The sequence below is a fragment of the Pleurodeles waltl genome, chromosome 5 (genome assembly GCF_031143425.1).
Source record: "Pleurodeles waltl isolate 20211129_DDA chromosome 5, aPleWal1.hap1.20221129, whole genome shotgun sequence".
Classification (NCBI taxonomy): domain Eukaryota; kingdom Metazoa; phylum Chordata; class Amphibia; order Caudata; family Salamandridae; genus Pleurodeles; species Pleurodeles waltl.
In genome coordinates, this window is record NC_090444.1 from 362,559,080 (window position 1) to 362,573,332 (window position 14,253).

The following is a 14,253-nucleotide window of genomic DNA, read 5'->3' on the forward strand; positions in this document are numbered from 1 at the left end:
CGGGTGCAGTGTGCAAAGCAGGCGTCTGGTTTTGTATAGGAATCAATGGAGGGACCCGGGGGTCACTCTAGCGGTGCAGGCAGGGCACAGGGGGTCTTCTCGGGCTAGACAGAGGGTCGCTTGATGGTCACTCCTGCACTGAAGTTCGGTTCCTTCTGGTCCTGGGGGCCGCGGGTGCAGTGCTTGGTCCAGGCGTCAGGTTCCTTGTTACAGGCAATCGCGGTCAGGGGGAGCCTCTGGATTCTCTCTGCATGCGCCTTAGGGGCTGTCCTGACTGGTGGGTGATTCCTTGTTTTTCTCTTTATCTCCTCCAGCCTTGCCGCCAAAAGTGGGGGCAGTGGCCAGAGGGGCGGGCATCTCCACTAGCTGGGATGCCCTGGGGTGCTGTAACAAAAGGCATGAGCCTTTGAGGCTCACCGCCAGGTGTTACAGTTCCTGCAGGGGGAGGTGAGAAGCACCTCCACCCACTACAGGCTTTGCTCCTGGGTACAGAGTGACAAAGGCACTCTCCCCATGTGGCCAGAAACTTGTCTGGTTGTGGCAGGCTGGCAGAAACTGGTCAGCCTAGCACTAGGAGTCGGACTGGTATTCAGGGGGCATCTCTAAGATGCCCTCTGGGTGCATTTTACAATAAATTCTACACTGGCATCAGTGTGCATTTATTGTGCTGAGAAGTTTGATACCAAACTTCCCAGATTTCAGTGTAGCCATTATGGAGCTGTGGAGTTCGTGTTTGACAAACTCCCAGATCATATACTCTTTATGGCTACCCTGCACTTACAATGTCCAAGGTTTGCTTAGACACTGTAGGGGCATAGTGCTCATGCACATATGCCCTCACCTGTGGTATAGTGCACCCTGCTTTAGGACTGTAAGGCCTGCTAGAGGGGTGACTTACCTATGCCACAGGCAGTGTGAGGTTGGCATGGCACTCTGAGGAGAGGGCCATGTCGACTTAGTAATTTTCTCTCCACCAGCACACACAAGCTGTGAGGCAGTATGCATGTGCTAAGTTAGGGGGCCCCAGAGTGGCATAAGACATGCTGCAGCCCTTAGAGACCTTCCCTGGCATCAGGGCCCTTGGTACCAGGGGTACCATTTACAACAGACTTATCTTGGTGCCAGGGCTGTGCCAATTGTGGAAGCAAAGGTCAAGTTTAGGGAAAGAACACTTGTGTTTGGGGCCTGGTTAGCAGGGTCCGAGCACACTTTGAATCATAACTGGCATCAGCAACAGGCAAAAAGTCAGGGGGTATACATGCCAAGGAGGCATTTCCTTACAAAGGGTAAAAAATAATTCAGTATTTGGACAGTTAGGCTTGCAAAAGTCCCTCAGTAGCCCACAAGAGAGTGAGTTTAAAAATGGAGGCATGTGATTAGTCTTGAGGACTGTTTTGCCTGTGAGCCTCCACACTCTGGGATGAGCAAGAGGACCGTGTGAGTCTTGCAGGGGGGAGCCCTCTTATTGGCTGGCTGTTGGAATTTTAGAAATGAAGTGGCCACCATTAGTGTTTACTGTGAAACATTGGAGGTGTTGTGGGAATGAGGTAAAAAGCTATTTAAAAGGGCAGCAAAAGAGCATGCTGCCCCCCTAGATTTAGAGAGGAGCTGTCTAAGGGATAATTACTGTGAATATTATGAATGTATATTGTTTTTAACTAAGTTTTACAATCTTGCGGGATTGTGAGTAGTAAAAATGAGTAGATGAGTTCACAAAACATTCTGTTTGTAGGAATGGATATTGTGGTGCTTGTTTTGAGAAAAAGTGTAAAAGAAATAAGTACTGTGATGGTTAATTCTTTATTTTTAAAAATGTTGCGATCTTGCAAGTCTCTTGTGAGAGCTGGTGAAGTATATGGGCGAGAGCTAGCTTTGAGGTGCTCCAGCTCTCGTGAGAGTCTCACAAGAGTCTCTAAGAAGGTAAAGAATGGAAACAGTACAAACAACATACATCATTAAACTATACAGTAGCTGTGTTTTTAAACATTTTCAATATATATTTTTTTAAATGTTCATATTTTTTTAAAGAGGTAGAACAAAAACATACAACTTGAGGTGTGAAACAAACACCAACAGCATCATTGTAAAAAGAACCTGTTAAAAAAAATACTACTGCCTGGGGGCACTTGTGCTTTTGGACACACTTGTCCTGGGCAAACCTGTTTGTCGCTGAAGGAAAATGTACCTGCTTGCACAAGCAGCAAAACAGCACTTTACTAAAAAAAAAAGCGGGGTTTTTTGTTTGTCTGCACATTTAGAACCTGAACAGGCACAGTATCTTCTGGAGCAAATGATGTTGAAGTCCCTGTAGAGTTGTCTAGCTCTTCCGCAGAACTAAATCTACCTGTGCAAGCCTTAGCGGATGAATAGAACTCAGTTGTCTCCACATGCCTGTGGTACTCATGCTATATTGTTTATTTCTGCTCCTCCTGCTAAACTCTTTGCTGCAAAGTTTACAGGTGAGGTCCTTGCACAAACCTTCTTGGCACCAGGCCTCATTTCAAAAAGGTACCACACCAAGGGTTTATTGGGTGGCTGAGGTGCCTGAGCAGGTGAAGAAGCCCCTGGCTGTTCATGTGAATCAGATGAATACATCTTTCTCTCCAAAGTCAAACAGGAAAGGGGAGCAAGCCAAATACAGTATGTCTATTCTCACCAAAGTCCAGTAGGAAAATAAACCATAAAGGATGGAATCTCCTTCTTCTAAATAAAGACATCTATATGAACCAATCAGAATCCTTCCTTAGAGTGTGGGTCTTCTCCTCGACCTCTTGCGACAGCATCTAGCGGGCGTCTCTCGAAACTGTAAAAAAATATTTTTTTATATTTTCATAGAACAAAGCACAATTCATTTTGTATTTTAAACAGCATGTGTAATGTTCTGTTTTATTCACAATTACAGCATACACTGTAATTTAATTTGCCAGAGCCAAACAGGAAGTTAAGCCTCCTCAGGGTAGATGCAGGGAATTGTGCATCCAGCACTCATGAACGTCTTGCAAGAGCCATCACTTTAAAAATAAAATTAAAAAAAAGTACATCCACTCATGTTTATTTACTACTCTATTGTAGATTGGCATTAAATAACACATTAACGTAACAAAAACCCTAGAAATTCATTGAACAAAAACAAAGGTCAAAGTAGAAATATCAGTATAGTATTAAATGCAAGGATGGAGAAACAGAAAAAATCATGAGGCTGACCAAAAACTGTGAAACTAACGGCAGTGTCTAAGATGTGATTGAGGCAAATAGATGACCAGGTTATACACTCTGAATGTTGGAAATATAGTTAAAGTCAGAGTAAATAGTATAATATTTCAAAATGAACATAGCATCTTTGTGCAACAGAAGTATTTAACTGTTGGCGCCCCCATGTCGTTTTGAATGACGTAGATACAGACCACTTAAAGTCATGTTCTAGATGCTGATTTTCATTGAAATGGTTTACTAGTGGGACTGTGATCACCTTGCAACAAGTTTGTAGTTTGTGTTGTCCAACTCTTTTATGAATCTCCTGGCAGGTCTGGCTTAGGTAGAACTTATTGAAGGGACAAATAACACTGTATATCGTGTTTTTAGATATGCACTTTGAAACAACTTTGTACGTTGTTTTAATACCATTGTATTCAGATACTCTACCTTCCATTGTTTTGGCAGAAGAAGAACACTCCCCACATCTATGGGGGCCTTCAATGAGTCATAGATTCCAAAGACCCATAATGGTTTTCTTTAAAGGGTTCATAGATGGAGTGTGTGCTCAAATGGTTTGGTCTTTTTATGTTTCATCTTTTTTTTCAGAACAAATGTAGGTAGAGGAATTGGATTTTTTTAAATGTATAGTATATGCTAGTTTGATCATTCTATTAAATGGTTTGTTATAGAGCAAAAGGTGTTGATATTTACCATAGTGTCTATTTGTTTCTTTTGTCTACGTTCCTAGAGTGATTCACGTGGTGTGAACCATGCCCTTTTTAATATCCTGAGGGATATTCCTACAAAGAGAAATTACATACAGTATATGGTTACCAACAGCTTGTTTTCTGGTCGGAATAAAATGTCTTCTGCGGACTTGATGAAATCTGTGGTATCTTGTATGAAATAACTTGTGATTTTAGGGAATAGCTTCAGGAAGAAGTTGACGTATTTTGATGGTGACTTCAGAGTGGAGCTACACCCTGAGACAATATGTCTCCCTGGTGGTTTTAGGCAATCTTTGTGGATTTTTGAAAGGAGGTATAGTGCCGGAGTTCTGGGAGTCTTGTTGAAAATGGATTCAAGTTCTTTTAGTCTGAGCCATCCTTCTGAATGTTCATATTCCAAAAGAGTAGTAATTTCCTCAAGTCACGCCCCACCTGGATCTTTATCTAGTCTACTGCAGTAGGGGTTGTAATCAGAAACTTGGCATATTCCATTATCTATGAGAAACACGTGGAAGTAGCAGGAGAGGCATCTTCTTTATGTACAAGTTTCAAGTGGCCCAGCCTCTTCTTTTGCTTTGTAATGGCACAACCCCATTTCTTTTACTAGTTGAAGCTCAGTCACAGCTTGCATCAAGACACTGTTGATTTTTTCCCATACTATTACAACTGTTTACTGTTCAAACCAAAAAGTGCAAACAGATGTTCTTGGTTTTATATTTTGTTATGGTGCTGGTTCTTACATGTGCATAAACTAATACTTTGAGTACTTTCTGTACTTTACACGTCTATAATTTTACACATCTTAGGATTTATAGTGAATAAATAAATAAATTGGATGTTTAAAACAACAGATCTGTATAATTGCAAAAATAGTTTTAGATACATAAGTAACAAAATGATTCTTTTGATTGTCATAAGATAGATATACATATGTTTTTCCCCGGAGAGGTTAAAAACCTCCATCTTGAATGCATCTGTATTACATGTTATAGAACAATGATTCCTTATCTTGTGAGTTTTGTGCCCCCCCCCACACTCATTACAGGAATGCCCCTCCCAATCCCAACCCCTGCCAAATCATTATTGGAATCCGTACACCCCACTGAATCATTACTGGAAGCTGAGGACCCTGGCTTTAGCGTTTTGGATGATTTGAACCAAAAAACAATACAGAACAAATACAGAATTCATCAAATACACAAAAGATGAAATATTCAATTTACGTCACAAGCAAATATATTTAAAAAAATCAAGATTTTAATTTTAATGGGATGTTTGGAGTTTCTCTAAATTCAGTTAAGGCCACTCATTGTCCATACTATATTATTTTTCATGCACTTACACTGCTCCCACAAATCGATCTGAGGATACTAACATAATTGTTATCCCCCCAATTTCAAATTTCTTAACACTTAAAGATTGTTTTGAAGTTTTCAATTTTACATATTGCTTCTTTATTTATAGGCACTTTATTAATTTGTTAATAGTATTTAATTTCCTGAGTACTTGCAGGCCCCCTCAGTAGGCTTCGCAGACCCCATGGGTCCCCGGACCACTGGTTAAGAACCACTGTTACAGAACATATGCCACTCTCTGGCAACAAAACAGTGGTGTGGGGATTGCCGATGAAATCCACCATTTCTGTGCGTAATGGAATAAAGGGGGAACATCCTTTAATTCCTGACCAATATGAATGTGAATTTTGCTTTGCAAATTAGATTTTTGGGGGTCCCTAGGCAGTACTGCTAAGAGGAAACAAATATTTTATGCTATGAATGCCTCCAGGTTCACTGTGGTTTTGTTTTTAGAAACAACTGTCATCATACTGCAAATGATTAAAGAAATGCATGAATGTCCGGTAGTTAAGCAAAAGATTTCCCTGACTAAGGGACAACTGAAAAAAGTATTGACAGATATGATCTGACTTTTACTCAGATAATTTTACGGAAATGTCTTACATTATTCAGGAACATTAATACTTTTAAATATTGTGTTACTTCTGTCTGAATGTTTTATGTTTTGTATTACAAAGTGGTTAAACTATTGCCTTTTTAAATACATGTATCTATTCTGTTTTACTTTAAATCAAACGTCCTTATCAAAACTTTAAACCCAAAAAGACAAGCATTGGCAATGCTAATAGGTTTGGCTTTAAAGGAATGCTGTATGGTAGCGTGAAGCTTTACAAGTAAATAGCATGGGAATAGATATGTATTTGTTTGAAAGCAAAGAATTGTAGAATGATATTGATGTAGGTTAAAAGGCCAGATGCCAGTTGCACTGTCAAGCCAGACCTAAAAAGCCATGTAGGTGAATGCCTGCCCTCCTTCTATTTGTGCTGCCTCCAGAGAAAAATAGATAAATTATCTATGTATCTAAGACACTTTAATAGCATTCCAATGTCAAATGTGTGCCCCGGAAAATTCAACCTTAGGCAGCTGGATACATAAACAAAATAATCACAGATGTATGGAGAGCAAGCACTTTTTTTGTGGAAGAACACAAATGCTGCTCAATCAAAACATGTACTCCTCACCCCCAGTGTGGGCGGAGCCAAAGCCCCTCTATAGTTAAGCTCACATCATTGTTTGGCGACAGCTGCACTGTTGGGCCAGATCATTAAAAAACCAAAACATGTACAGTGACCATCTCCAGTTGTTTTAAACTTTTTTTTTTTCACAGAGTTAATAGTGTTATATTATGTATCATTGTTTATTGTATTTCGGTGAGTCCATCTTTTGCACCAACAATCATACAGTTGTTTTTTACGTCTTGCCTATTCTGTGCATACGCTGCGCTACTCCATATCACTCTACTCTATGTCACTTTATGCCAATCCACGCCACTCTGTGCCACTCTATGCTACTCCACTCTACTCTACACTGCTCTATTCCACACCACTCTACTCTACACACTCCACTCTACGGCACTCCACTTTAGGCCATTCTATTTGACACAGAGCCACTCTATGCCACTCTACTCTATGCCAGTCTGCTGTACACCACTCCACTCTACTCTATGCCACTCTACTCTGCCTTATGTCACTCTCCTCCATGCCCCTGTATCCCACTCAATTCTATGCCACTATACTCCATGCCGATCTACTCCACTCTACTCTGCCTGTTTACTCTATGCCGCTGTAGTCTACCCCACTTTACTCTACTGTGCTCCATGTCACTATTCTATGCCACTCTACTATTTCCACCTTATTCTGAGCCATTCTATTCTACTCTACTATATGCCATTCCACTCTACCCCGCTAACTTTTTCAAAAATATTTTTTATTAGTATTGAATGTAGACAAGAATAAACATCAAACCTCTCAATATTGAAATGTAGATCCAGAGGGAACTTGGGGAATTCCAGAGGGGGCTGGAGAGAGCCCAGCAGAAGCAACACAGGGTGGGCACATAGTGTTCAGCAACAATCGTACCTCATATACATAATTGAATGAAACACAACATATCACATCTTAATACCAATATCTTTGAAGCAATGCATAATGAAATTAGGAAACAGAGTTAAGTATTGTACTACACACAGTGGAAAGCTAATGAGAGCAAAAATGGGAGCTTGGAATTGATGTATATATCAGGAGGAGGTAATGTTAGGGAAAATCCCAAAGAAAATTTGATCTGGGAGAGGGCTAGTGAGGCCCCATGGGGTGTTTTCAGAGAGCACTCACTAGGATATCATATGTGGGAGGTACCATGGTGATCATAGGGACATAGAAACATCACTGAACATAGTGTATATGCTGTGGAGGTATAGTGTTATGTTCAAGGAGGGCATTGTCGTTTTTGGGCTCTATTTTTATAATGAGCGCATCCCATAAATCACAACCACCCCGTGCTAAGCTCTTATCTTTCAATGCCCAAAATACACCTGCCTCCCCCTGGGCCCATTGTAGTAGGACATGTAACCATTTAGTAAGGTCCTGGTGGTGGGCGCCATGTAGTGTGTGGCAATTAGTCACTTAAAGGTAACAAATGCCAAATCTATAAATCTATGAAGATGCTTGTCACCTTTGGCCTTGGAGTCCAATCCTAAAAGACAGGATTTAGGGGTGGGTGGCAAGTTATGGTCTGCTAAGTCAGCTGTTATCTCAATTACCTGCTGTCAAGCGTTTAATAAAGGGGAACATTCCAACACCATGTGAAAGAAACTCGCTTCAGGTAACCCACAACATAGGCACCTGGGGTCAGATGTTTGGAACATAGGTCTGATACGGTGGGGGAGAGGTAAGTTTAGTGTAAATAGTTAAACTGGATAAAGCGAAACCTGGGAATGTGCGATATCTCTTTAATATTAAACAGGGCTTGATTGTTGGGATAGAGGACTGGGGAGCACCACATCCCAGCGAGCAAGAGCTTTTTCCATTCCAGTGTTTGGCATTCAGGGCGTCATGTAACATGCAGATCGCTTTCCTAGGTCCCAGGTCAATAACAACAGGGTAAGAGTTTATGATGAGGGCGGTTCGGCATCACTGTTATGCCAGGTGTTGTGTATTAGCTGTCTTATTGCACAATATGTTAGGAACAGGCCAGTGTGTATATCGCTGGCTGCCGTGATTTCATCAAACGTCAATAAGGTTCCCTCTTTAAAATAGTCACTCGCGGTTGTGAAATTCACTGCTAACTACGGTGCCATGTCATGCTGACTGAGCAGCTCCCGGGTGCCCCGAATGTGTGTTATAGCAATTAGTGGCGAGTAGGGTGGGTTAGGAAGTTTACCATGTATTCAACAGCGCCAGCAAACTCTGCCCGTGTCCATCAAATTGGTTCCCCGTATAGGGGACATTTCTTATCCGTTAGCTAGGTATATACTGGGGTCAAACCAATTAGGTTGGACACAGTTGTTTTTTCGACGTTTCGGGAGTCTTTCAGCCACCGAAGAGGCCATTGTAGTTGGGCTACGGCATAATATAATTCCAGGTTAGGCATGCCAAGCCCCCCTGTGGGCACTGCGTTGTAGCCAGGGCAACAGGGTTTCTGTCCTTCCAGCAAAGTAAGTCTGTTAGCAGGCTTTGTAATATGCCAAAGAAGGAACGGAGGAGAATGATTGGTAGCGCCGCAAAATCGTACACTAATCTAAGGAGTAATAACATTTTGGCTATTGCCACCCAGCCCATGGGGCAAAGTGATAGAGAGCGCCAGAAAGGGAGTGATCCCCTAATGGATCTGACTGCGCAATCCAAGGTACCCTCTTTTAGGTCTTTTATAGAGTGATACATTTGTTTTCCCACCCCATGCTCCCAAATTGGCATAATTCTAAGGCCCTCAGGGTGAAGGCAGACTGTTTTAAACAGCAGAGTTTCTCTGTCAGCCCTTCTTCAGATTCACTATGCAGTAAGCCCCACTGACAAAGGATGAGCCTCTCATTATGGATTCCTTGATGAACTTAACAGCAACATAGCTCGGTATGGACCCAGAGACTGCTGAAAATGAAGACACATTTTGAGGACCAGACCTCCAGGATCTCGGGTACTGAAAAGAACTTAAAGATTGTGGAGAGTGGCTTGGAGAAAGTGAAAGCTGTGGTTCAGTCTTGTTGTCAGGATGTACTTAAAAATGAGAGATTGAAGAAAAATGTTGTCAGTCATGATTGGAAAGGGATGTCGTGAGCCTTAAGTCAAGAATAGGCTGAGGGTGAACAGAATCGAAGTAATGGGTTTCCTACCACTTTTGAAAGTGCAAGAATTGCTGACCGTGTTGTGAGGTTCCTTCAAAATAAGGTTTTGAATGGAATAATGAATGCAGTGGTGGACATCGCCATGGCATTGCAAATCCCGATAGGTAGCAGTGAGTAGAATACCCCCAAATATGAGTACTGTCATTGTAGAGTTCGGGAATCCTGATGAGACAGAAAAAGCAACACGTGGCAACAGTTCAGAGAGAACAATATCTTTGTTTTTTCATACTTGAGCTTGATGACTCGGAGAAGATGTCCGGACATGCAAAATTATGTGGTGCCGACAACATTGAGTAGTGGAGAGTGAAATAACTTGTTTTTAGGCAAGTGTACGTGGCCATAGGCTTGAGTCTAAATAACATGCATCCTGAGCTGGTGACACCTGAATAATCTATTTTTTTCTTCATTGCCCTGCAAGATGTTTCTCCTTTAACTGTGATGGGAGATGTTCATGCAGCTATTCCTGTTGGCTCTGTTCCTCCCTTCATAATTTTCATTCCTATCCACTGTATTATTGTTATTTTGGATTTTTAGTATCTACTTGGTAGATGTGATAAAATAGGAATGAGTTATATTGGTCGTTCACTTCTCACGTGTGCTAATGTACAAGCTTAGTACATTTTGAACAATAACCTTGATCTAACAATCTTTAATAGTCTTTGTTTTGATAATTGACTTTTACAAGTTGGGAGTTCTCTTCAGTGAAGCACTTTTGCTCAAGTTGTTATTCAGTTTTAGGTGAGCTGTAAAGACAAGCTTGCTTAATGAAGCATATAATTAACCTTTTGATTTGTTGTTGGGTTGGTGTTTTTCTTCATTTTTTTCCATTTTCATTATTCCTATTCTAACACCATCACATCCAATGAATCTTTGAAACATAAACGTAACAGGAATAATAAAGATGCTAAACAAAACGAAGACTGTAACATGCTTTACAACTAGGAAAGTTAAAAACTTAATAAAAACATTTATTAAAAAAACATAACCGGAATAGCTTCAGATCACACGCAGACCAAAACATACATTTTTAGTATGTAGTGATATTTTTTCTTTCTTTGTTGACCTACACATAGCTAACGTTTATGTTGGTTTTCATGTAGGAGGATTCCTGTTTAATTTTGGATGTGGATGTTGGTATGCCCATTTCCCTGTAGAAGATGATAAACGTGAGATGTGAACATGGAGAAGGTCATCAGCTCACCAGAAGTACCGCCTTCCAAGTCATCTCAGGTCGCAGGTGTAAAGGTCATGGCCAAAGAATTAGATGTAAATAATTCCCAGAAGGCAAAACGAGTAGGATTTGTGCTGGTACACGCAGGTAAGCCAACAGAAGGTTTGTTCTAATTCACATAAGAGATGGTAATCATAAGCACTAGATGTGTGCTTTTTGGTGAATTACTGCTACGGCGGAAGAGCAGCTCAACGCAGTGCCAGACCTTACATTAGCCCCATAAAAACAAGGACTGCACAGTTTCAACTTTACCGACCCATTCTGCCTGGCACACCTGCTTCTTCTGTGTATTTAGGCGCAATGACACAATGAGCCACTAACATACTTGTTTAGGCCATGATTCCTCAATAAGAAATGAAGAATAGTGCACATTGGCTACTATTTGTGTCTCTCACTTTTTAAAATAATAAAAGATAATATTTATAAGTGGACAGGTGGTGCTGTTATTGCACTGAAAGGAACATTAGCACATTCTTAGTATACCAGCTGATAAATCAACAATGTTGAAAGTTTTTAGTTGATGCACACCATTCACAAATACTGTTTGGACATACTTAGTTTTTATACCCAGTGACTCTTTGGCAGCTTTAACACTTTTAAATGTCAGATTCTAAGTCATAGAAAGCTAGTGGTGGCTTTTTCAACAAAGCTCAATCATGAGTTTTTCCTTGAAGTATTTTTAACAGTGAAGTCCATTTATACTATCAAATAACTTTTTAAGTGCCACCTCAAACAGACACTGATGGTTCTCTGCCAATCTAGGCTTAGCTTCCCACCAGGACTGGCTAGTGAAGCCTGATTTTGGAACCACATTCTAAGGACTATTTTCTCCAAGTGACAAAGTCATGTTTAATATCTTAGTTACACAAATTTGGTTACCCCTGCTTCCCACTGGGTACTCACAAACTCCTGCCCATGGCAGGATTTTAACTGTCTTGTGTGAGATCTGCCACGACATTGGCACTTGGTGACGTAGATGGGACAGTGTCAATACGATACAATAATCTCAAGTATTAAGGATATGTCAGTTCTCGAAATTCGTTGGACAATAGAATTATGTATGATCACCATAGTTCTCTGTAGGAGTCCTCTTAGGAAGTCAATAGTAGAGATAGCTTTTCCATACCCAGAATAGGCCGTAGTCTTTGAAGCCAGCCCAGATGTTTAGGGATTGTGGCAGTATCCAAGTTGCAAGAATGGTTTGGTGAGCCGTCCCTAGTGCTAAGCTGATATGTCGACCTCTGAGGGATTTGAGCAGGAAGGTGAGCGTGTTTGGCAGCTCAAGGATCATATACGCAGGAAATCTAGGCAGTTGTGCGTCAAAGTGGGCCTCTATGTCGTTAAAGACCTGTTCCCAGAAGTGCGTACGTTTAGGGCAGTCCCATAATATGTGAAGGAAGGTGCCAGGTGACCTTCATTGTCGCCAACAGTCCAAACTAAGTGCAGGGTTACTTTTCTGCAAGCAGGGAGGCATATGGTACCAGTACATGATAATCTTAGTGGCTGTCTCATTACTAGAGGTATTGCGAGCAGTGTGATGGGCTCTATCAATCAATCGGGTTCTTGTAGAGTGCAGCTAATCACCTGTTCGGGTCTCAAGGCTCTATGATGTACCTTACCCCATTCCTTGGGTGTTAGTTGTCTGTCTAGCTCAAGTTCCCAGCGTCTCTGCTCTGGGGTTTTAGGCAGTGGAGATGCATGGAGTAAGATACCATAGAGTTCTGCAATCATACGCTTTTCTGCGTTTTTTGTGATTACCCACTTCTCAAAGGTTGTTGGGAGTCGTTGAGCTCCAGTTCACATACTAGGGTGAAAAAGCCAGTGTCAGACCTGTAAGTAGTGGAGCCGCTCCATCTCTCAAAGGGCAAAATCCTCTCGTAACTGATGGAAGGGGAGAATGCTGTCTACCCCAAGAAAGTGGTCAATGGATTGACATCCACTCGATTGCCATGGTTGGAATGCAGTGTGATCAAGTCCCGGCGTGAAATCTGTATAACCTATTATGGGTGTCAGAGGAGAGGGAAATGAGGTCAAGCCTTTGCGCACTGCTACACTATCCCATGATTTTAGCACCGACTTGGTGATCAGGGAAGACTATGAGCCCCAAGCACGTTGTGACCTCTTCAGGAATGAAATCTTCCACAAGTGTGTGCCCACCATAAAGAGCCAGTGTTTCTCAGATTCGGACCTGGACCATTCTACCTTGTAGCCGAGTTGAGCGGCTTGGTAGTAGGCAATGAGGTTCGGGATACCCAGTCCCCCCTCTGCAAGAGGCTTATGGCATGCTTGTGATTCATTTTTGGGCACCTGTCTGCCCAAACAATGCAGTGCATTGTCTGTTGTGAAGCTTTGATCATTCCAGAGGGGCGTACAACCAGAAGGGTCTAAAAAAGAAATAGAATTTGTGGGAGCGCAGACATTTTGAGCGTCTCCTAATCGACGAGCCACAAGAGGTGAATTCATCGCCATTGAGCGAGATTATTGATGACCTGTTGATGCAGGTTTCTGTAATTTAGTGTTGCAGTGTCCAGCAATGTCGGAGTCAGTTAGATCCTCAGATAAGGGAATGAGGTCGACGACCACTGTACTGGGAAGCGATGGGAGAGTTGCGCTTCTGTGTGAGGGGACAGAAAGATTGAGGGCCTGAGATTTTTGGATGTTGATCCAGAAGCCAGGTCATCCAAGGCCACAATAGCTTCGTCCACATAAATGCTGATGGTGTGGCCCTCCCTGCTGAAGTGGACGCCAGTGACATTAGGGTTGTCGCACACTGTTTGGGCAAAGGGCTCCATGTATAACACAAACAGCAGTGGTGATAACTGACACCCCTGTCGTGCCCCTCTACAAATGGGGCAGGGGGTCGATGTATTACCGTTCACTCTGACAGTCACTCTTGGGTGTCCATAATTGCTCAATATCCAGGTGTGGAACTGCAATCCGAAACCAAAGTGGGCAAGTGTCATTACCAGTTAGGGCCAGCTGACGCAATCAAATGCCTTTTCGGCATCTATGGCCAAGAGAAGAATTCATATTTGGAGCACCTAGCCTTGTTAATTATATGAAGGATTCTCTTGGTGTTATCGCTGCATTACCAATGTGGGACAAATCCCGCTTGGTCAAGGGCTATCAGGCTGGGCATAAGCGGGTTCAGGCGTGCTGCCTAGATGCTAGTAAATAGCTGGCATCAATGTTGAGAACGGAGATGGGTCAGTAGTACCCGCACTGTCACTTGTCTTTCCCAGGCTTAGGGATAACGACTATACATGCATCCATCATTGAGGGAGGCACAGTAGAAGGACCGGTAATTGAATTGTATAACCGGGTCAATATTGGGGCAGCATATTGCAGAAGGTCTTAAATAACAGTGCCGGGAAGCCATCCAGTCCCGGCAACTTGACAGGTTTCTGG

General features: G+C 42.1%; 1 protein-coding gene across 1 annotated transcript in view; it reads left to right on the forward strand.

The window, feature by feature from the left end:
- The window catches only part of TASP1 (taspase 1), a 628,686-nt gene that overhangs the window by 80,414 nt on the left and 534,019 nt on the right, over window positions 1-14,253 (forward strand). The window contains exon 2 of the mRNA XM_069234107.1: window positions 10,715-10,932. Within this exon, the coding sequence (XP_069090208.1) occupies window positions 10,794-10,932 (139 nt within the window). The 5' untranslated portion in view covers window positions 10,715-10,793. The remainder of the gene's footprint in view (window positions 1-10,714; window positions 10,933-14,253) is intronic.